General features: G+C 49.9%; 1 protein-coding gene across 3 annotated transcripts in view; it reads left to right on the forward strand.

The window, feature by feature from the left end:
- Positions 1-22,876, forward strand: part of PYROXD1 (pyridine nucleotide-disulphide oxidoreductase domain 1) — a 328,561-nt gene that overhangs the window by 162,688 nt on the left and 142,997 nt on the right. For all 3 annotated transcript variants that reach the window (XM_078674061.1, XM_078674062.1, XM_078674063.1), the window contains exon 6: positions 13,183-13,343. In XM_078674061.1, coding sequence (XP_078530187.1) covers positions 13,183-13,343 — 161 coding nt within the window. The remainder of the gene's footprint in view (positions 1-13,182; positions 13,344-22,876) is intronic.

Here is a 22,876-nt window from a genome sequence, read left to right on the forward strand (position 1 = left end):
GAGTTCCCGAACCACGACTTCCCTTACAACGAGTTCGCAACCACGACCTCGTCTGAACCACGATTTTTTTTACCACGCTTTCCTTTACCACGTTTTTTCGTTTTAAATGAATGCGTTAAAAAAAATGCTTTACAACTAGTACCCCGTTCCCCAAACCTTTTTAAAACGAATTCCTTACACTGTAAAAATAAACACGTTCACTCAAACACACTAAACTAATTCTCCCACACCCTAAAATCTAACACGATCACTCACACACCAATTAAATAAACCCCAAAGCCTCCTTTCCCTTGTGTATTATCACCCCGTCCTCTTAAAACGAATCCCTCTGCTCTTTAAATATACACGATTACCTTCAAACCCTAATATGTTAAACCCAACCTCTCTTACCGTTTTCCCTGCGACGCTCCTTTTGACTCCTGATGTGTCTTTAGACATATTTTCTCTGCGGCTGTCGGGTTTTGTTTTTTACATTATTACGACCAGCCATGGAGGTCGGATGTAGAAGGGGGGTCTTTTTTCTACATGCCACGCTTGTTTCCGGCCCGAAGGACGCTACGTGGGGTGAGTTTACTGAACAACTACGCAAGCCCGAACTCCGCCCTGCCAGAACACTAGACCGAACCAGCCTTAACCACGAACATGCGTGGTTAAGGCTGAGTCGTTGTTCAGGCAAGTTTGGCTTGCGTGACTCGTTGTTCAGGATGTTTCCCGTCTGCAAACATGCTATTGCTCGGTTTTCCTTTTGTGATTGTGTAATAAATGCCCTTTTAAAAAATTTTATGGGGTGCTTTTTCAACTCCTTGGGCGAAACGTTTAAAAGTAGTATTTCCAGAAGAGGGCCACCTGAACTTAGCAGAATACCTCACATATCATTGCTTTGCCATATACATAGTACATTACTTCTGTACTTTCCCATGGTGGCTCATTTACATTTCTGGAAATGTGTGTGGACTTTTTTCCATCACTTTTCAAACAGATGAAATGAAATGAAATGAAATGAAAAGGGGTTTTGTTAAGCGCGACTGCTGCCCTAAGGCGTCCAGGCGCGAAAAAGAAGGATAGTGCCTCATGAGGTCACAGCTTAAGGGGGAGTTTAATTAGCAAAGAGGAAGGTTTTAAGCTGTTTGCGGAAGGATGACAGGTTGGGATTGGATCTTAAGTGTATAGGAAGTGAGTTCCATAACTTGGCCGCGTTGAACGTGAAGGATCTTCCTCCTGCTCTTGACCTTTTGATACGGGGGACTGCCCCCAAAAAAGCTTGAGTGGAGCGGAGCTGCCTGTTGGGGCCATAAGGGGAGAGAAGGGAGTGTTTGATCTTGGGTCCGGTTCTCCAGAAGGCTTGATGGGACACACACATAGCCTTGAATTGTATTCTCTCCCTAACTGGGAGCCAGTGTAGGGTTCTCAGTCCAGTTTCTATTGAGGTTCTGCGTGGAATCTGAAGCAGCGTGCGTGCGGCACAGTTCTGGACTCGCTGGAGTTTTTGCAACACATATTCAGGTGCCCCCATATAAAGGGCATTACTGAAATCGAGTCGAGACTGTATTAGACCCTGTATCACAATCTGTTCTGCTTCAAAAGGGAGGACTGGGAGGATTTTTTTGAGCATCCTGATAAGGCCAAAACAGGTTGCAGATGTTTTTGTAGCTTGGGTGTTGAGAGTTAGGGAATAGTCCAACCAGAGCCCTAGGCTTTTGATGTTGTCTTTCGGGGTCGGTGGAGCACCCAAGCTGATGGGCCAAAGATGGTCAAAGGTCGGCAGCGCTGGGGGACCGAGTAACATAAGCTCGGTTTTGTCCCCGTTGAGTTTGAGGGAGGAAGTAGTCATCCATGCCCTTACCTCCTCCATGCAGGCCGCTAGGTTGGTCTGTGTGCGTACGCTGTTCTTCTGTGCAAGGGATACCACTAACTGAGTATGGTCCGCGTATGAAATGATCTTGATATCATATGGGCGGACGATCTCAGCCAGCGGCTCCATGTACACATTGAACAGCGTGGGGCTTAATGACGAGCCCTGTGGTACCCCGCAGTTCAGAGGCCTGCTGGCGGAGGAGGAATCTCCCTCAAAGACTTGGAAAGTCCTTCCGCTCAAAAAGGATCTCAGCCAAGTCAGAGCATCTCCGGACACTCCCAGATTGGAAAGTTGACCCAGCAGAGTTTTGTGGCAAACCGTGTCGAATGCGGCACTCAGATCGAGGAGGATCACTGCCACTGATCCTCCTCGATCCAGAATCCGCCTGGCTTCTTCCGTTACTGCTAGGAGGGCCGTTTCCGTTCCATGTTTGGGACGGAACCCTGTCTGCGATGTATCGAGTAGATGGTTAGACTCGAGGAATCTGGATAGGTGAAGGTTGATATGCTTCTCCAGTATCTTACTCGCCCAAGGCAGCAGGGAGATGGGGCGGTAGTTGGTGAGGTTATTAGGATCCAGGTTGGGCTTTTTCAGGAGTGCTCTCACCATAGGTTTCTTGCAGCCAGATGTAACCGTACTCTTTATTATGGAGTTATTGAGTAACTCCATAAGGGTGGGAAGAATAACTTGGCTGGCCTCAACCATGGTGCGGGGAGGAGCTGGGTCACAGGGGGATCCCGATTTTACTTGGATGTGATAGTTTTTCCAGGGTCTCTAGGTCTAGCAGAGGAAAGTGATTCAGAGTTTCTCGAGGAGAGATCCCTACCTCCCGAGGGGGCTGGGTAGCAGTGGGTGGGTCTGTGATTGAGTTTGCAAATGTTACGTAGATTTTATTTATTTTCTGAAAAAAGAACTCGGCTAGGTCGTTACAACGTGCGGTTGGATTATCTTCGGGGCCTATAGGTGGGGGGAGCTTGGTGAGGCGCTTGACTATTTGGTAGATCTCGCGTGGTTTTGACCTGGCTCTGGTTATTTGTTCATTATAATATCTTGATTGCAATTTTTTTATTTAAAGTTTGTAGGCTTTGATGGCTTCCCTGTAAACAGCTTTATCTACGGTGGCATATTCCAAACGCCACTTCCTTTCAAGCCTTTTGCTATAAAGATAAAGAGATAAAGCTATTATTTCTTGCCAGAGCGCATCAAGGTGTTTCTTGTCACTACGAGAGAACAAAAGTAGGACTTGCATTTCAAAATGAATGCTATTCTGTTTGTATCACATGGTGGACCTGTGGAAAATTAGTACGGTCTGGTAAACATTATCTGCGCCATCTTGCCTTTTTCCCCTGATGCCACACTTTTTGTCGTGCGCACCCGCCATTTTAGGTGCCTCGATCAGAACAACCCTTTTGCATGCCACTGGCCCCCAGCATAGCCCTCCTCCCTCACAAAGCCCGCACTCTGACAACCCCCGCTCGCACATGCCTTGGGTCATAAACCCCTCTTCAGCGCAGCTCTGCCTCAGAACCCCATCCTGTCCCCAGCGCGACACCTCCCTTCCTTCCTTTCATGGTCCCAGGCCCTTTTTGATACAAATCCCCTTTTCCTGTGTGCCCGTTTGTCTTCCTCGTTCCCAGGCCGACACCTAGCTCTGCCGATACTGTTCCTTGCCCCTCCCCGTACAGTAGAAAGCTTCCTTCATCAAAGGACCCCCGAGTTGATCAAAGCCCTCACCCTATGAGATCCGACCAAACCCCCACATTCCATGAATCGGCGGAATGTCCAGCTGCGCGGTAGTCATCACCTGTTGTGACCGGGGTGAGGACTTCAACTGTAAATGTGTGTGGGAACGGGCCTGAAGGGGAGATTCGGAGGATATCCCTCCGTACATCAAAGCATTGCCAAGAATGTGTTGTATGTAATAAAGCAATAAACCTGTGTATAAGAGGCCAGGCCTCAGAGATGCGGGTAGAGCACCTCATGACGATACCTGCTGTCTGAACTGATGTGTTCTCCTCCGGAGAGAATAAACCTTGTTTCCTGCCTTCCCGTCTCCAGCGCCTGCCTCTTCATTGATTAATATTTCGTGGGTTAAAGAGGCGATACCGCCGGGCAAATATCGATTGTCCCTGACGTAGTTTTAACAATTGGCGTCCCAAGCGTGGGGCCCATCAGCGACTCGTGGATCCAGTGGGAGAGGTCCTGACGACAGAGTGAACAACTGCAACGATCGGGAGAGCTCTTGCCCAATAGACCCTCGTCTGGCAGCCGATCATCCGAACTTCACTGGTTCCGAACAGACCTCTCCCGAGTGATCTACGGTCCTGACTGGGAACCATCAGGAGTGCTGCGAGGAATACAAAGAAAAGAGGACGATCGGGCGCTGGATTCGGAAGACAAGAAACTGTCCATACGGTCCGGGTAAGGTCGTGTAGACACGACGAAACACGAAATAATTGTTTAATTGTTCAGAAAATACTAGTATTACTCTTTGTTGACCTATTTGGAGATTCACTGTCTGCACACGAAGAAACAGTAGGCTCTTTCTCTTTGCAAACAGTGAAGGATAGGTAACGCAGCCGTCGCGCCTATCTTTCTCCCCCACTGAATCGATTATTTATTAACGGCCACTGATTAACTGTTTTTGACCCCGAGCTACTGTTCGCGGATTGTTTTCTGGAGATTCTCTGTCTACAAACAGGAAAGAACAGGTTCCCCTTTGCAGATAGTGAAAGGGTAGAGGACGCAGACCTTTTGCGAATCTACTTATTCTTCCCACTGGTCCTCTTTTTGTTCATTTGATATTGGTTCATGAGGTATTCACTGCCTGCAAACAACGTAGAATAGAAATATTCTGTCTAGTCTTTGCACACAGTGATAAGATAGGCAGTGCTGACTTTTGTCCCTCGTTGTGAGCTGTCATGTCTGTCTTCTCCCCACTGGTCGATAGCTGGTTCAGCCCGGACCGTTTATTAGAGGTGGATCATCTAGCTCCGCTGGAAGGCACCCCTAATAAAGACATGTTCATAAACTATGGATTAGTTACCATAGCCTATAGTAAACTGTGGCACAGGTATACCAAAGAAAGTCAAGAGAAACAGTGGCCACTGATAGGATCCTTCGATCTTGATAAAATAGAAACGTTAGAAATAGCCCTTCGTGATAATAAGACAACGCCTATTATGCTCGACTGCCTCGGTATGTGGCGCAAAGAAGCAATGCAACGAAAGAAAAGAGACGAGGACAGAGCAGGTAAAGGAACATATCGACAGGACGACCCCAGGACACAACGTCCCGAAAGTAATCCCCCGACACTACGCACAGGACGGCCAGACTTAGGGCAAAACCAATGTGCTTTTTGTAGATATGCCGGGCACTGGAAAGCCCAATGCCCGACTCTACTGAACGTGAGTAGGAGCAGAGGACCGACAGGAATAACAGGCCGGCAGAAAGGGAAAAGGCGCGAGACAAAGATGAATCAGACTGACATGGACAGGCCAGGTAGAACCACCACGTTCGATTATGTCCGATGGCACAGATTTCGCCAGGCCGATTTCAGCGACATTTTCGAGTCCTCATAGATCAAACAACGCTAAGACGGGAAACCCAGTCTAGCTCTAAATTAACAGACGACAAACCCCGAATAAAGCAGAAAGAATAATGTACACACATGATCAAGCATCCTTACGTTTAGCCAAGTAGGGAAAAGTTTAGGGTATTTCGAGGTAAGGGTTACACAAGTATCCTTCGCCGAGAGGACTAGGGATATTGCCAATGTCTGAAAACCTACTACCTCCTTTCTTCCGCATCCTTATAGGCATATAACTAAAGCCTGCCCCATTGCTCTAACGATAAGTATGCGCAGCATACAGAAAAAGATAATTATGGCCAAAAAAAAAAATAATAACTGTTTTATGTTTGTCTTGGGTCTTTTGTATATAATACTTGTACTGTCTCCCCGTCTGAGTTTGTGTGTACGTGATGCATGAATCTGCGTCATCCCTCTGCCTGTGTTTCCGTGTTACTTAAACTTCTGTTAACAGAAGCTTTAGCATGGAACAACCTGGAAAGAAAGGAATGGGAAAACGAAATCCGTAGGCCACTGATGAACTTGAACTTTTATTTAACATAACGAACAAGAAACAAATAACAGTACGTAATAATAACACCTATTAATGCCCTAACAACAGAAAACGTTTGAAACAAGAATGGTAAACTAGAAAATGAAAGTCAGCAGAACATTCCCCCCCCCCCCCCCCCACTCTGGAACCTTCCAAGGTAGGGCAGGGTTACGGCTACGCCCAGCCGGCAGCAACCCATATAAGGCGGGTCCTGCTGCCAACAGTCGGCCAGGAAATCGTAACATAGGGTGGAGCCGGAGGAGAGACAAGGGCCAGCGGGACCCAGCCAGGGGATCACCTTGACCACACCGGAGAGTTGTAGGGGGGGGGGGGAATGTCTATGTCCTCGACCCCCCCCCCTCTCTCTCTCCCCCAGTCCGGCCACGGTGGCGCGTGGGAGTTTCAGGTAGTCCCGCCACATGTCTTCCCGGTCCGGCCACCAATGGCCAGGGACTGGGGCCAACTGGATCCGGCTGCAGCCGATGAGCCAAGGAACCCGTTCATGGGGCCAGAGCAAGGGGCGTCCGGCCGACTTCCACCGGAAGCCCGGCCCAGAGAAGGACGGGACACTTCTTTCTTTTCCCCTCCGTAATGGCCGCAGCAGCACGCCCGGCGCCACTTGAATAATGGCTGCGACAACTCTGGGGGGAGGGATGTCTTGTACATACCTCCGCGAAAATTAGTCCAGGTCGGGCTGGGAGGGAGAGGCGACGCGGACGAGCCTCTCCCACCTCCACGGATAGGAGGTTTCCCAGCCCCCGGCCCAGCGCCGAACTCCTCCAGCCAGGCGGTGGTGCCAATACCTGCGTAGCACCGAACATACCATGGTGGCGCCCCAGTACTTGCGCAGCACCGAACATGCGCCGCAGGTGGCCATACTTCCGCAGCACTGGGCATGGGACTTGTGGAGCACAGGGTGTGGAGAGACCATCGTGCATGCCCATGAAAGAGAGCGGCATGGAGTGCACCGGGAGAGGGAGACGGCGCAAACGAGTCTCCCTCGCCCCCCCAGGTGGGGGCACCACAGCTGCCCCCTAGCCGAACGTCCTGCTTCCACAACACGGAGTTCCATTCCCTATTTGTCCCCAGAAAGGTCTCTTCCACTCTTGCAGACTCGACGAGGGGGGCTGCCCCAGGGCCTCAAAATGGCGTCTGGGTCCGCTGGAAGGCGGGTCTCGACCGCTAGAGTAACTTTGAACAGCAATGTAACTCGGGCGCTTGCCCACCGGGGCACGAGCCCCCACCTCCGACAGCACCCCCACAGCCTTGAAGATTCTACAAAAGTCCCAGGAGCCCTCGGCCCCTGCAGGTTTCCGGTGAGGGACAACTGCCTTGATCGCTAACGAAATAAGCATGACATAGCCACTCCTTCTGTTAGCATGAATTCTCGAACTGCCGAAAAGGACTCTGGTCCAACTGCCGGTTGTAGGAAACATTTTTTCCTTGATACTACTTCCGGACTAACCCCGCCCCGCCCAAAATGGCGCCGGTAACAATAGGAACTTACGAGCGCCTCGTGGTGTTTTCTTTTGCTAAAAAGACTCGATGTTCCGAGATATGTTATGATCCTTTGTACACTTGATGGAAAAGAGGGAGGATTCACTCGACGAACATGTAAAAGGACCCCGTGAAAAATGTTTTTCAATGTACGATTCATTATGATATTATCATGTCCGACATGTAACCTCGCTTATGACACACTCCCATGGTATACCTATAGGAATTTGATTACAACTAGTCCAACTGTGTTTCCAATTATGAAATGAATGCCCCTTGGTCCCTCAACTATTCGATAGACGTTTTTAGTTCCCTGCAAATGAATGAATGAACCTTTTTAAACATGTTTTTAATCCTACAAGATAGCCCCCCCCCCCTCTACTGTACGCACTTTAGCCATTGCCGTATCCGGCCAACCCCGATCACACTGTCCTATCAACATGCTGAACGATTGTGAAAATAAAGGTTTTCGAAACTATGAACGGGTATTGCATGCTTTATTTAAAATGTGGGATCGGCGGGAGAGTTTTTTTTCTGTGCACCCTACTCTGCTCTCTCTTTAAGGTTAATAGAAGATGGTTGCCCAGCCCCGGATGGAGGATCGAATCTAAGACACGACACTCTGCCGTCAAATATGCGACTGACTCAGGGACTCGCGCATGGAGAAAGACCTCGACTTCTGGGGATGGGTAAAAGCGAAACGGTGTACAAGATGGAATATAAAGGATGGGTAAAGTGAAACGATGTAAATGATAGAATATTATAAAGATACGACACTCAAAGGTACTAGGGAACAGAGTTGACCGAAGAGCTGATAAACCTTAAAACATCACAGCGTTGAAAGGGATTTAAGGACCCCGATAGCTAAATACACCTACCAACTAGAAACCTCGCGCTAAGTGTTTCTGATTCTCTAACGTTTTCCTACTCACAGCCTAGAAGGACACACTGCCCCCCCCCTTGGCTCCAGAAACCACAACCCCAGGGATTCTATCCCGAAGAGATAAGACGAGTATGAGGTAAGTAAAAGACTTTCGTACCCGTGCTTTTGATATGCTCGAATGTTGTCCCCCTCCCCTCCTTTTCCCCCCCCCTGCAGGCCACATCGGAATCACGACCGAGGTATGGTGAAGATCTGAAGCCTCGCCATGTCTGATACACGAAGCGGACTAACACTGCCTGGTGGCACCTAAACACACCCACAAACTGCTCTTGTACCAAAAGAGCCAATAAATTGTATGACATGATGAAAGCGATCACCCTTAATCCGTGTTGCGTGAATGGACGCCTGTCACGTATGTCCGAAACTATGAGATGATGTTTGTGTATGACTGACGCGTTGACTTAACTGGTTAAAGGACCGAGAATGCAAGAAATGCGACACAATGGTGCCCTTTTTACTCGATGTATGTCCCCTGTACCCGGCCTAATGCTCGTCCATCCCAAACTGCATGCTTTCAAAATTCTAACACAGACCCGTAATGTCTTATGTTGTGTAATGCGCTGAATAGCCTATCTTAATGCACGGCCACTCCCCATGTCGCACGTGTACTATTTAGCCTGTTGTTGCACATCTCTCTCTCTCTCTCTCTCTCTCTCTCTCTCTCTCTCTCTCTCTCTCTCTTTCTCTCTCTCTTTCTCTCTCTCTTTCTCTCTCTCTTTCTCTCTCTCTCTCTCTCTCTCTCTCTCTCTCTCTCTCTTCCGAACGACTAGCACCTAAATTGGCAAACCGCCACCCCTAGTGCACCACCCAATTGGCTCCAAATACCACAAGTATTTGCTCAAAATTTATCCTAAATAAAAATCACCCTGACGCCGTGTCACTACCTCTCCTTTCTGCTAAAAATTGATGAAACCGAGATTTGGCCATAAGGGAAAGGACAGGTAAGACGACTGAGGTTCCCTAATCTGACCCGAAATAAGGGAACTACATGTCAGCGGCTCCTGTGTTATAAAAAGATGCCTCAGATAACGCGACCTTCCCCGTCCCGAATTGTCGCAATACCCAAACAGTAAAGGTGATCGAAACATCCTCATGTTCCCGGAACGCCCCCTGTTTCGTATCAGCTGCCCCAGACGAGAGTTATAAAACTGTCCCTCACCCCCGGTTGTAAGAGATGGGTCGATTTACGCCCTTACCACAGTTTTCTATGTCCCTAGTTGTTTCCCATAAGACCCCTGTCTTTTCTAATTAAGTAGTCAGGCCGTAAGAGGCTATGTAGGAACCAGAATGATGTTTACAAAGTTAAAGATTAGACCGAAGCGAAGAAATCATTGCGTTAAACCCTGTTGAAAGCGAAAATGTTTAGTTGAAAGGCAGGATGCATTGATAGAATGAAAAATGTTTAGCCTATGTTCGTCCCTCAGCAAGATACCTGTCAGACCATGGTGATAGCACACAGCACCCTTTTTAAATATAAAGCCCTGGAGAACAGTATAGCTTTGTAAGGCTCGTATTAAGAAGGTGGGTCTCCGTCAGAAGAACTGACGTAACTGTAATGCAATAAAAGGTACCAGATCTCGTCCCACGACCAACAAACACCAAAGAAATAGTTGTGAAGGAAAGTTATAGTAAATCCAGCAGGCCCATCATCAATCATTTATATGTTAGTTGTGAACCCTAATATAACGGACGTTTCCATTTTTTTGCCTGGAGCTGGGAGAGAAATAGACTTATGTGATTACCTTCCTCTGCCAATTCTCTAAAGACTGTCTTTTCAAACTCATTTAAGGGTACGACTGTCGGAGGAAAGAAGGACCGGATGTGGGAGCACGTGGCCTGGCTACAGACTATGGAACATCTGCGACATTGGCCAAGGCGAGACCGCGACAGTAAGGAGCTGCAGGACGAGGCACTGTTTTCGACAAAATGAGAGGAAAGGGCTGACCTGATGCCCCTGCTCGATGTTCAACGTATGCCGAAAAGTCCCCGCTCTCTAAACTCGGTCATGAGCCCGCCTACCTAAAATTTTCCGTCCCCCTAGTCTGTTCCCGATCTGGCCCTGCTCCATCCCCCCCTTTTTCTCCGACCTACCCTAAAGGACTGCTCACACGCACATTTCTTCCATCTGAACCTTTTTTTGACAATCAACTCAAAGGACACAGGGCGAAAAGGACCTTTTTGACCAGAAACGCGAGGAAAAGGTCGTGCCCTGCAACGCGGGACCTAGAATAGAGCTGGACCTGTAGCTCCACCGCCGGTGCTCCACAGCGCCAACAAAAGACGACAAAGAATGCTGAGAACTCATTAACTTCGAACATTGACACCCTCGATTATCGTTTCTACTACGTCTCATTTCTCTCCCAGCCACCATTGTATTAATTATGCTCCAACCAAACATGAACAGAACTCACATATGTAATGACCTATCAATTTACATTCCGAACGACTATAAGTAGCTATGAAATGTACTCAATGCTCTCACTACAGAATCATCTTTGTCTGTTATTGCATTACTATGACTTTCCTGCAAACGAGTTTTTATCGATAGACCCGCCTCCTAAGATGAAAGATTTTAAAATGTAATGTTTATAACTCCTTCACCTGGGTACCTACTTCTTTTCCTATGACCACCACAGTCGACATGAATTGGAAATAGGCCAGCAAGATGTCTTGGATATGTTAAAGGGATGACTGTGGAAAATTAGTACGGTCTGGTAAACATTATCTGCGCCATCTTGCCTTTTTCCCCTGATGCCACACTTTTTGTCGTGCGCACCCGCCATTTTAGGTGCCTCGATCAGAACAACCCTTTTGCATGCCACTGGCCCCCAGCATAGCCCTCCTCCCTCACAAAGCCCGCACTCTGACAACCCCCGCTCGCACATGCCTTGGGTCATAAACCCCTCTTCAGCGCAGCTCTGCCTCAGAACCCCATCCTGTCCCCAGCGCGACACCTCCCTTCCTTCCTTTCATGGTCCCAGGCCCTTTTTGATACAAATCCCCTTTTCCTGTGTGCCCGTTTGTCTTCCTCGTTCCCAGGCCGACACCTAGCTCTGCCGATACTGTTCCTTGCCCCTCCCCGTACAGTAGAAAGCTTCCTTCATCAAAGGACCCCCGAGTTGATCAAAGCCCTCACCCTATGAGATCCGACCAAACCCCCACATTCCATGAATCGGCGGAATGTCCAGCTGCGCGGTAGTCATCACCTGTTATGACCGGGGTGAGGACTTCAACTGTAAATGTGTGTGGGAACGGGCCTGAAGGGGAGATTCGGAGGATATCCCTCCGTACATCAAAGCATTGCCAAGAATGTGTTGTATGTAATAAAGCAATAAACCTGTGTATAAGAGGCCAGGCCTCAGAGATGCGGGTAGAGCACCTCATGACGATACCTGCTGTCTGAACTGATGTGTTCTCCTCCGGAGAGAATAAACCTTGTTTCCTGCCTTCCCGTCTCCAGCGCCTGCCTCTTCATTGATTAATATTTTGTGGGTTAAAGAGGCGATACCGCCGGGCAAATATCGATTGTCCCTGACGTAGTTTTAACAGACCGGGGATGCATTCTCTTTTAACACAGTTGGCGTCAATTTCTGAGCAACAATACCCATTGTCTGTGTTCCTGATACAAAGGACGTTCACTCAGTGTAAATGCTTCATTGACAACACACGTTGATTGATGTGCTATTATGTGTGTGTTTTCAGGAAATATAGCTGGTGTGCTTGCATCTAAGTTTGTGTGTTTTACAGCAAAAGTTATTCAATATGTGTGTCTACCAAGTGTTAAGTATTAATGTACCTTTCAGGCTCTACCAGTGGGAGTGTTTTAGGGAATTGCATTAAGTATCTTTGCGTACCCCTGCAAGGTCTCTGTATGCATGGCTGAAAGCAGTTCCCCTACAAGAGTGTTTATTTGTAAAGCATACAATGTGTGCTAATCTTTTGTCAGGCAGCATATTACTCTTGTTACTGTTTTGCTGCCTCTCATTCTCTTGTGCACTGGAAAACAGGAGTGAGGATAGTATTTAATGTTCTTTGTGGCTCTTGTGGCTAATGTTAATTTGATATGTACACATTTTAACTTTTAATTGCATCAGGTCCCTGTCGCTTCTTCCAATCCCACCCCCTGTCCGTTTTCCTTCTTTCCTTCACATCTCCTTTGTCATCTCCTGCTGTGTCGCTTCAAGCAAACACCAAACCAAAATGCATGGGTAAAAGACATTGTCATTTACGCCTGTAGCTCTACCTCTCACAAATGCGAGACCTATTGCACTGCAAATTCTTGTTTATGCATGGCGATGGCACAGAAAACTAGTGTGTAGGCGCCTGGTGCACTAGCTCTTTTTGGGCATCAATCCTATCTGCTGAGATTGCGTCATGGTGTTTCAGGAGACAAACAACAAAGTATCCAGTGTAGTCTGAGAGAGGGCCTGAATTTCTCTTGTTCACATTCTTCTCTGCCCGTTTCTGACCTTTCCTTATTGCGAAGCAACAAGCATCTTTGATTTAGTTGCTTGTTCAATTTGATCACCTCCTTTTATTCCATGTTTCGCATTGTTTTGCTCCTGTTCATGTCTTTGTAGATTGACACTTCAGTTGCCACCTCCTCTTGGGCTCTGATAAGCTCCAAAGGTTTGCCAGAATAAGAATCTTCTATTTTTTGGACTTTTTTTTTTTTTTTTACTATATGCATGTTATATTTGGTCAGTAAATGGCTATTTCCATTACATCAGAACCGTATCTGGTAATTGTCTTTGTTTTCTTTTTAGCTATGAAATTGAAGGGTGTGAAGTGATATGGGCCATAAAGGACAAAGCTATTGGCAATACCTTCTTTGATGCTGGGGCAGCTGAATTCCTTATTCCTCAGCTAAGGACGGAAAAGCCACAGGCTCCAAAGCCTTTGAAAAGAACTAAATATACAACTGAAGGTAATGCAGAAGATCCATTTTATAACACTAGTTTCCCCCTTAGTGTGCTTCTGATTAACTCGAATGTCTAATTGTTTAATACACAGTCACTTACTGCGAAAGGAAATCTTTGTTTCTTAACTGAATAAGCTTACAAACATGGTAACATCCTCGCAATCTCCTTAGGCTGCTGAAAGGCTTTGAACTGCTGAAAAGGGGGTCATGCCTCTTGGCCCATGCTGCCTGTCTGTATGACCTTCTTTATAAATGTGTATACAGTCCTGCACAAGAGACTGAGGGGCCTATTTAGAGTTTGGCAAGGATGGTACAGTCGCAAAGGCAACGGAGTACCCCATCTGCCAAGCTGAAGCTCTGCCTGCCTGATTTACAGACCGGCACACCTTCACTATGTAGATATCGGAGACAACTCCATCTCAGCCACCTACATACTCCTCTAATGGCACGACAACGTAAAGGCCATTAGAGGTTTGGCCATGTGTCCACATGTCTGATTTACTGGACGGACAAATGGGCAGTTTATGCGTTGATTTATTGCCACCCAAAACATGTCCGTAAATAAAAGTGAAAACTTTTCAATGACCAACCCCACCTCTCCCCCCCCAGCCTCCCCCCTTACGTGGCGAAAGAATATTCCTGTTGCTTTTTTAAAATCTATTTTCAAAACAAAAATCCTGGTTTGGAAATTGAAAATGTCCAGTGTGGCACCGTTATGTTGACAGAGCCGCATGACACACTTTCAATGCATTTACAGAAACCGCTGTGGCGGCATAAATGCAAGCAATGTCTTCTGGGCTTGCGGACATCGCTAAATTTGGGTGGTTGAATACCTTCGCTATGGACGGAGTAAAGGACTCCACCATGATAATCGTACTAACACCATTTGCCAAATTATAAATCAGCCCCTTATAGTGTTACTGGAAGATTTCAAAGGGAAAACGCATTTGCAACGCAGACAGAACTACGCAGTGCCATGACAACGCAGGCACTACAACAAACGCATTGTTACCGCGCGTTCCATTACAATGCAAGTTTTACAACAACTTGCTTTAGGGAACTCAATGTTGGATTTTAAATCCAACACCTTCCCTACTGTTACACAGACTGGAATTGGAATAATAAAATATACTATTCCAAAGTCCAGTGCTTCACTAAGGCAAGTTGTAACGACTTGCGTTGTAATGGAAAGCGTTGTAACCACACGTTCGTTGTAATACCGCGCTGTAAAGGCATGCATTGTAAACACATGCATGAATACAGCGTACAGCCATTTCAACCCTAGAAACCACAAATCTGTCTGTCATAGACATGATTAAATGTGTTTTCAGGGTGAGATTGGAGACTGAACAAACCCATTTCTATTGGTAATTTATGGGAAATGATTTCTTCACAGGGAAATAGTTTTATGGGGGTTGGGGCGTGTTGCCTGTGCAAGTGCACATTTGCTTCGCATTTCTGCTTGGAGAATTGTATGTCCAGTACGGTGTCTTCAGGCTGAAATGTGGCTTATTGGATTTCTGGAAGAGATCAATCTAAATTTGCGCCAACATTCAAGTAACAATCTGGAAACAGATTTCCTACTTTCTCACATTGTTCTCTGTGGATTTTGCCTTCAAAATCATTCAAAAACTTAAACCATGCAAAAGGATGGAGAGGATAGGGAAGGTTCTGCTATGCCCTATACTTTGGAAACCTGGCCCTACATATAATAGGTTAGCACACAGTCTGAGGCTAGGAATGTGTAACACAGGGACGGGGACGGGAGGAAATGAACATATGCAAACCTATTGGTGGCAGTTTGATCTGACGTCCCCTCCCTCTCTGCCTCCTTGCCAGACTGAATGGAACAGGGGAGAAGGCAGCCCATGGACTGTGACGGAAGAGCAGGAGGACGCCTGCTACTTTAACTGGCAGACCCAGGAGAACGTAGCTCCACCCCCAGAGGATGAAGGCTACTTCCCATTGAATAAAAAAACGGAAGAGGACGTGTTGGCGTGTGACGTCACCTTAGGAGATCGGAGTGCGGGAAGTTGGAGCGAGAGGAGAGAGAGAGAGTCGCGTTTGGAGACGGAGACGAAGAAGAAGACGATAGCAGCAAGCCAGGAGGCCAACGGATCCACGCAGCGTGTGCAACACTCCCTAGGGAGGGGTGTGGCTGCAGCAGGTACGGCAGCGTTTGGCGGGTTGGGTCGGGAGACGCGGTTCTTTGGCCAAGTAACCGCGAGCAGTGTCATACTTAAAAGACGGCTTACTACATCACGCTGCTAGTGTTAATAATACTCACCATTTCGGCACGTCGTTTCACTACAGCCAGACAAAGTGTGTGTGTAGCACTGGTGTCCCATTCACTTCCCTGGTCTCCCTGTGGGTACTTCCAGTTAAAAGATCCCTTTTTGACGGACTGTCCTTATTTTCTTTTGCACGGTGGAGACGAAAAGGCATATCCTCCCAGAAGACTCTCAAGGTCCTGAAAGAAACTACTAAAGCGACCCCCGAAGCGCCCAGATCCTCAGGACTGCATAAGGAAAGAACCCTTCCGCCATCACGGATCCCGGGGCCTTCCAAAGAGAAAGACTGACAACCAGATATAAAAAGACCTTAACAAAAATAAAGCCTTACCTACCCCGATCTAGTCTCCGGCCCCTTTCTGGTCCCACACCACAGAATGAAATCAACATATCAGACACACTTAAAGGGCCATTTATTGGGCGACCTCGGAGTGTCATCCCTAGGTAAACTGCTCTAGCTAGAGTAGAGACACAAAGCATGAGGTTGTGAGGGATTATTATTCATCTTCTGTTGGGTATCTTGTTGAGTGACAAAGACATTAAATAGCACCCTTATAAGAGGGTCAACTCAAAAGTATGAGAGAGTCCATTTAGGAATAAAATGGGTGATTTATTTAGGGTTTTTGTGAAGGTTTTCAAATCACCAAAAGGTAGCCTTAGAGGGATGATTTAGCAACAGCATTCTTAAAAAAAAAATAGGTTCCCAACATTAAGATGGTGACATATACAAGCCGTTCTGCTAGAGGAGAACAGATATTTTCTAGACATGAGACCTCTTCATGATAGAAAAAGAAGCTAAATTCATTGTTAAAATTGGAGTAAATTAAATCGCCAAGAAAGTGATTGTCACCAAGTGGTCTGGGCCTGTACGACTCCACCTCATATTTCGGGGTTGCTCTGAACCTTTCTGCTACAATCGTGTACACGAGCAGCACTTGCTGGTTTCATTGCTGGAATGTGAACCACGGGCACTGCGCGATGCGAGTTTGCATGCTGCATGTAATTACCATCCTGAAGATGCAGACGAGCACCCAAAGAGTGTGGGGCACATAAGCCGAAGAAGGAACTTCACGAGGAAGGGAAGTGTGGGAACTGGCATGGGAAGATGAGAGTTGATTCTTGGCAGGATATGAGAGGGCACAGTAAGGGCTCTGGGTCTTCCAGATGCCAGGGAGCTCTGAGTACCATAGTGCGCGTCTCCAGCTTTGCAGGAGTGCATGTTTGAGCTGTCGCAGCCCAGAAATTCAAGTGACTCTACTTCTAAGGTTAGAGTGCTGCCTATGCAAAGCCACGTGTTAGAAGGGAGGCCAATCAAGAGGCTGAAATCCCGTTGTTTTGGAGCTACCTGGTTTGGTATAAATAGTGGCCAGATCCTGGGGCCCCACACTGTACTCTCTCTCTCAATCAATCAATCATTTATAAAGCGCAATACATACCTGCAAGGGTCTCAAGGCGGGGGGGGGGAGGGGCCGCTACTGATCGAACAGCCAGGTCTTGAGTATCCTCCTGAAGGCCAGCAGGTCTTGGGTCAGTCGTAGGCTCAGTGGGAGGGTGTTTCATGTTTTGGCGGCGAGGTGGGAGAAGGATCTCCCACCGGTGGTTGTTCTTCGAATGCGCGGGACGGTGGCGAGTGAGAGGTCGGCGGGGCGTAGCTGGCGGTTGTGGATGTAGAAGGAGAGCCGTCTGTTGAGGTAGGCTGGGCCGGTCTTGTGGAGTGCCTTGTGTACGTGGGTGAGGAGCTTGAAGGATATCCTCTTGTTGACGGGGAGCCAGTGCAGGTTTCTCAGGTGGGGGGGATGTGGCCGTGGCATGGTACGTAGAGGATCAGTCGTGCCGTGGCATTTTGGATGTGTTGTAGTCATTTGATGAGCTTGGTCGGGGCTCCCGCCTAGAAGTCCTTTCCGTAGTCGAGTCTGTTGCTGACGAGGGCCTGGGTGACTGCCTTTCTTGTATCTGTCAGGATCCATCTGTAGATCTTGCGGAGGGTGTTGAAGCAGGAGGAGGAGACAGCATTGACTTGCTTCGACATTGAGAGCGTTGAGTCGAGGATGATTCCCAGGTTGCGTCCGTGGTCGGTGGGTGTCGGGGCTGCCCCCAGTGACGTCAGCCACCAGGAGTCGTCCCAGGCTGAAGGGTTAGAGCCGGGGATGAGGACCTCCGTCTTGTCCAAGTTAAGCTTCAGACGGCTGGTCTTCATCCTGTCGGCGCCGGCTTTCATTCCTTCGTGAAGGTTGGCTTTGTCGGTGATGGGGTCCTTGGTGAGCGAGAGGATCAGCTGAGTATCGTCGGCATAGGAGATTATGTTGAGGTTGTGCTTTCGGGCTACGTGTGCGAGTGGGGCCGTGTAAATGTTGAACAGCGTAGGGCTGAAGGAGGATCCCTGTGGAACGCCGCAGATGATCTCGGAGGCTTTGGAACGGAATGGGGGGAGGCGCACGCTCTAGGTTCTGCTGGAGATGAAGGAGGTAGTACAATCCAGAGCCTTGTCTCGGATCCCTGCGGCGTGGAGGCGTGCGCGTAGTGTGCGGTGGCAGACGGTGTCGAAGGCGGCAGAGAGGTCTAGGTGGTCCCGCCGTTGTCCTGGAGGGTCATGATTTCATCGGTGGCGGCGATGAGGGCAGTCTCGGTGCTGTGGTTGCTGCGGAACCCTGACTGGGAAGGCTCCAGGATTCTGTTTTCTTCGAGGGGTCGGGTTAGCTGTCTGTTGACGGTTTTCTCTATGAACTTGGCCGGGAAGGGGAGCAGAGAGATGGGCCGGAAGTTCATGAGGTCTCTTGGGTCTGCCTTAGGTTTTTTGAGTAGGGCGTTGACCTCGGCGTGTTTTCAGATCTCTGGGAAGGTCGCGGTCTCGAGGGAGAGATGGATGACGTTGCGCAGGTGGGGTGCGATGGAACTGCTTGCTCTGTTGAAGACGTGGTGCTGGAATGGGTATAACGGAGAGCCGGAGTGGATTGTGCGCATGGTCTTGATGGTGTCATCGATGCTCACGCTGGTCCAGGCTAGCAGGGGGTCGTGGTCGATGGTGTGTGGAGGGTCTGTTGAGTTGCTGTCTGTTGGGGCTGTCTGGGTGTTGAAGCTGTCGTGGATGTCTGCTATCTTGCGGTGGACGAAGGTGGCGAGGGTGTCACACAGGGCTTGTGACGGCGGGATGTCGTTGGTGTTGGAGCTGGGGTCTTAGAGTTCCTTCACGATGTTAAGGAGCTCCTTGCTATTGTGTGTGTTGTTGTCGAGGCGGTCTTTGAAGAAGGTCCTCTTGGCTGCCCTGATGAGCTGGTGGTGGTTGCGGATGGCGTCCTTGTGTGCTGCGTGGCTGTCCGGAGTTTGTTCACTGTGCCATTTCTTCTCTAGTTTCTGGCAGGCTTGCTTGGAGGCTAGGAGTTCTGGGGGTAACCAGCTGGCCCTCTTGCTGGTGTCTCTGTGGGGGGGTTTCTTCAGTGGGGTGAGGGTGTTGGCGCAGTCCTCCATCCAGCGTCTGAGGCTATGGGCAGCGTCGTCGGTGTTGGAGGGTTCGTGGGTGGACTGAGAGCGAGGTTTGCATATAGTTGGTCTTCGGTGATTTTGCTCCAGCAGTGGTGGGGAATCCGTTGGGTGCGGTGCTGTGTGGTGAGCTTCTGGAAGGCGAAGTGAATGCAGCGGTGGTCAGACCAGAGGAGTTCGGTGGTGTGGCTGACGGAGACGTGCGGGCTTGAGGAGGAGACAGGGTCCAGCGTGTGGCTGGCGGAGTGGGCAGGCGTTGTGACGAGTTGTTTCAGTCCGAGGTTGGCGAGGTTATCTCTGCCCATCATTACTGATTAGTTCTTCATTGCGGCTCTACCCTTTCTTCCATTTCACACCTATCAGTTTTAGATTGCTCCAAGGACTTCCACTCACCGGTTGTTCCTATCTTCTGAACAGCGGTTTAATCCCAAGGTTCAAAAATCGGTCGTTTTTTTTATGAATAAACACAAATGGGCTTCAACATCCTAGCCAGGTACACACACGTCCCTCACACAAGGCACAGAGTGCCAGTGAGGCCTGGGGAAGGGTGAGTTTTTGCAAGATACAGCGTATATAAGGAGGAGGTATTATACAGCGTATATAAGGAGGAGGTATTACCTGTAGGTGCAGGTTCATTCTCATAATGAGCACAAAACAATTTCGCCACAGGCTGTTGCTGATGTAATGCTAATTAGGAATAATTAAGGAGCACACAAGGTTTCTGCTGCATCCTTTCTAAAATAGATGACCCATAGTATATGGAAATATGTCCCACGCCTGGCAGTGGTGTGCAAGAAGCGGCGTCCAATTCTGTGGCGGTGTGGTGCTGGTGTGCAGGAAGGGGCGTCCAGTGATGTGGCTGTGTGGGGCTGGTGTGCTCAGTGATGTGCAGGAAGGGGCGTCCAGTGCTGTGGCTTTGTGGGGCTGGTGTGCTCAATGGTTTGCAGGAAGGGGTGTGCTGTGATTGTGTGGGGCTGGTGTGCTAAGTGGTGTGCAGGAAGGTGCGTTCAGTGCTGTGGCGGTGTGGGGCTGGTGTGCTAAATGGTGTGTAGGAAGGAGCGTCCAGTGCTGTGGTTGTGTGGGTCTAGTGTGCTCAGTGGTGTGCAGGATGGTGCGTTCAGTGTTGTGGCGGTGTGGGGCTGGTGTGCTAAATGCTGTGTAGGAAGGAGCGTCCAGTGCTGTGGTTGTGTGGGGCTGGTGTGCTCAGTGGTGTGCAGGAAGGGTGCGTCCAGTGCTGTGGCCGTTTGGGTCTAGTGTGCTCAGTGGTGTGCAGGAAGGGGCGTCCAGTGCTGTGCTGTATGGGGCTGGTGTGCTCAGTGGTTTGCAGGAAGTGGCGTGCTGTGACTGTGTGGGGCCGGTGTGTTCAGTGGTGTGCAGGAAGGGGCGTCCAGTGCTGTGGCTGTCAGGGGCTGGTGTGCAGGAATGGGCGTCCAGTGCTGTGGCAGTGTGGGGCTGGTGTGCAGAAAGGGGCGTCCAGTGCTGTCGCTGTGTGGGGCTGGTGTGCTCAGTGGTGTGCAGGAAGGGGCGTCCAGTGCTGTGGCTGTCAAGGGCTGGTGTGCTCAGTGGTGTGCTGGAAGGGGCGTCCAGTGCTGTGGCTGTGTGGGGCTGGTGCGCTCAATGGTTTGCAGAAAGGAGCGTGCTGTGGCTGTGTGGGGCTGGTGTGCACAGTGGGGTGCAGGAAGGGGCATCCAGTGCTGTGGCTGTGAGGGGCTGTTGTACTCAGTGGTGTGCAGGAAGGGGCATCCAGTGCTGTGGCGCTGTGGGTCTAGTGTGCTCAATGCAGTGCAGGAAGGGGCGTCCAGTGCTGTGGCTGTGTGGGGCTGGTGTGCTCAATGGTTTGCAGGAAGGAGCGTGCTGTGGCTGTGTGGGGCTGGTGTGCGCAGTGGTATGCAGGAAGGAGCGTCCAGTGCTGTGGATGTGTGGGGCCTGTGTGCTCAGTGGTGTGCAGGAAGGGGTGTCCAGTGCTTTGGCCGTGTGGGGCCGGTGTGCTCAGTGGTGTTCAGGAAGGGGCCTCCAGCGCTGTGGCAGTGTGGGGCTGGTGTGCTCAGTGGTGAGCAGGAAGGGGCAGCCAGTGCTGTGGCTGTGTGGGGCTAGTGTGCTCAATGGTGCGCAGGTAGGTTTGTCCAGCGCTGTGGCTGTGTGAGGCTGGTGGGCTCAGTGGTGTGCAGGAAGGGGTGTCCAGGGCTGTGGCTGTGTGGGACTAGTGTGCTCAATGGTTTGCAGAAAGGGGCGTCCAGCGCTGTGGCGGTGTGGGACTGGTGTGCTCAGTGGTGTTCAGGAAAGGGCATCCAGCGCTGTGACTGTGTGGGGTTTGTGTGCTCTGTGGTGTGCAGGAAGGGGCGTCCAGTGGTGTGGCGGTGTGGGGCTGGTGTTCAGGAATGGGCGCCCAGTGCTGTGGGGCTGGTGTGCTCAGTGGTGTGCAGGAATGGGCGTCCAGTGCTGTGGCTGTGAGGGGCTGGTGTGCTCAGTGGTGTGCAGGAAGGGGCACCCAGTGCTGTGGCGCTGTGGGGCTGGTGTGCTCAATGGTGTGCAGGAATGGGCGTCCAGTGCTGTGGCTTTGAGTGGCTGGTGGGCTCAGTGGTGTGCAGGAAGGGGTACCCACTGTGCTGGCGGTGTAGGACTGGTGTGCTCAGTGGTGTGTTGGAAGGGGCATCCAGTGCTGTGTCTGTGTGGGGTAGGGGTGCTCAGTGGTGTTCAGAAAGGGCCGTCACCCGCTGTGGCGGTGTGGGGCTGGTGTGCTCTGTGGTGTTCAGGTAAGGGCGTCCAGTGCTGTGGCGGTGTGGGGCTTGTGTGCGCAGTGGTGTGCAGGAAGGGGCGTCCAGTGCTGTGGCAGTGTGGGGCTTGTGTGCAGGAATGGCCGTCCATTGCTGTGGCGGTGTGGGGCTGGTGTGCTCAGTGGTGGGCTCAGTGGTGTGCAGGAGTAGGCGTCCAGTGCTGTGGCTGTGAAGGGCTGGTGTTCAGAATGGGCGTCCAGTGCTGTGGCGCTGTGGGACTGGTGTGCAGGAATGGGCGTCCAGTGCTGTGGCTGTGAGGGGCTGGTGTGCTCAGTGGTGTGCAGGAAGGGGCACCAACTGCTGTGGCGGTGTGGGGCTGGTGTGCTCAGTGGTGTGTTCAGAAAGGGGCGTCAAGTGCTGTGGCAGTGTGGGGCTGGTGTGCTCAGGGGTGTTCAGGAAGGGGCGTCCAGTGCTGTGGCTGTGAGGGGCTGGTGTGTTCAGTGGTGTGTTCAGTGGTGTGTTCAGAAAGGGGCGTCAAGTGCTGTGGCGGTGTGGGGCTGGTGTGCTCAGTGCTGTTCAGGAAGGGGCGTCCAGTGCTGTGGTGGTGTGGGGCTAGTGTTCTCTGGGAGGGAAGCTAGTCGAATCAGGATATTCCCAATCCAAACTCTCTATGCAGGTTGACTGTGCCGCTTATAACTCCCTCCTGTCCAAATCCGAATATAGACCGCTGCCCTGATTATTACTGCACCGCTTGTCTTAGAGGGACTGCCCTCATTGTTTACATAATGTGCTCCAATCCCTGGACCCCCTCGAGCCTTCAGGAAAGGTGAATCATTCAATATTTCGCGTTCCTAATAGACGTGGGTAGGTTCTTTTTCTTATGTTTTCTCCCCTTGCCTAATGTTTGATCCCTTTTCCTTGTCACATTTTACCCTTTCCCCTTTCATTTGAGCATTCAAGCTTGCACCCCTCTTTCCTTTCCCGGTGTTTCCACTTCTAGTTCTAGGCACATGTTTTGTCTCTGAAGTTGTGAGCTGCACGCAGTGAGCATTTGGGA

The sequence above is a fragment of the Lissotriton helveticus genome, chromosome 1_1 (assembly GCF_964261635.1).
Source record: "Lissotriton helveticus chromosome 1_1, aLisHel1.1, whole genome shotgun sequence".
Taxonomy (NCBI): domain Eukaryota; kingdom Metazoa; phylum Chordata; class Amphibia; order Caudata; family Salamandridae; genus Lissotriton; species Lissotriton helveticus.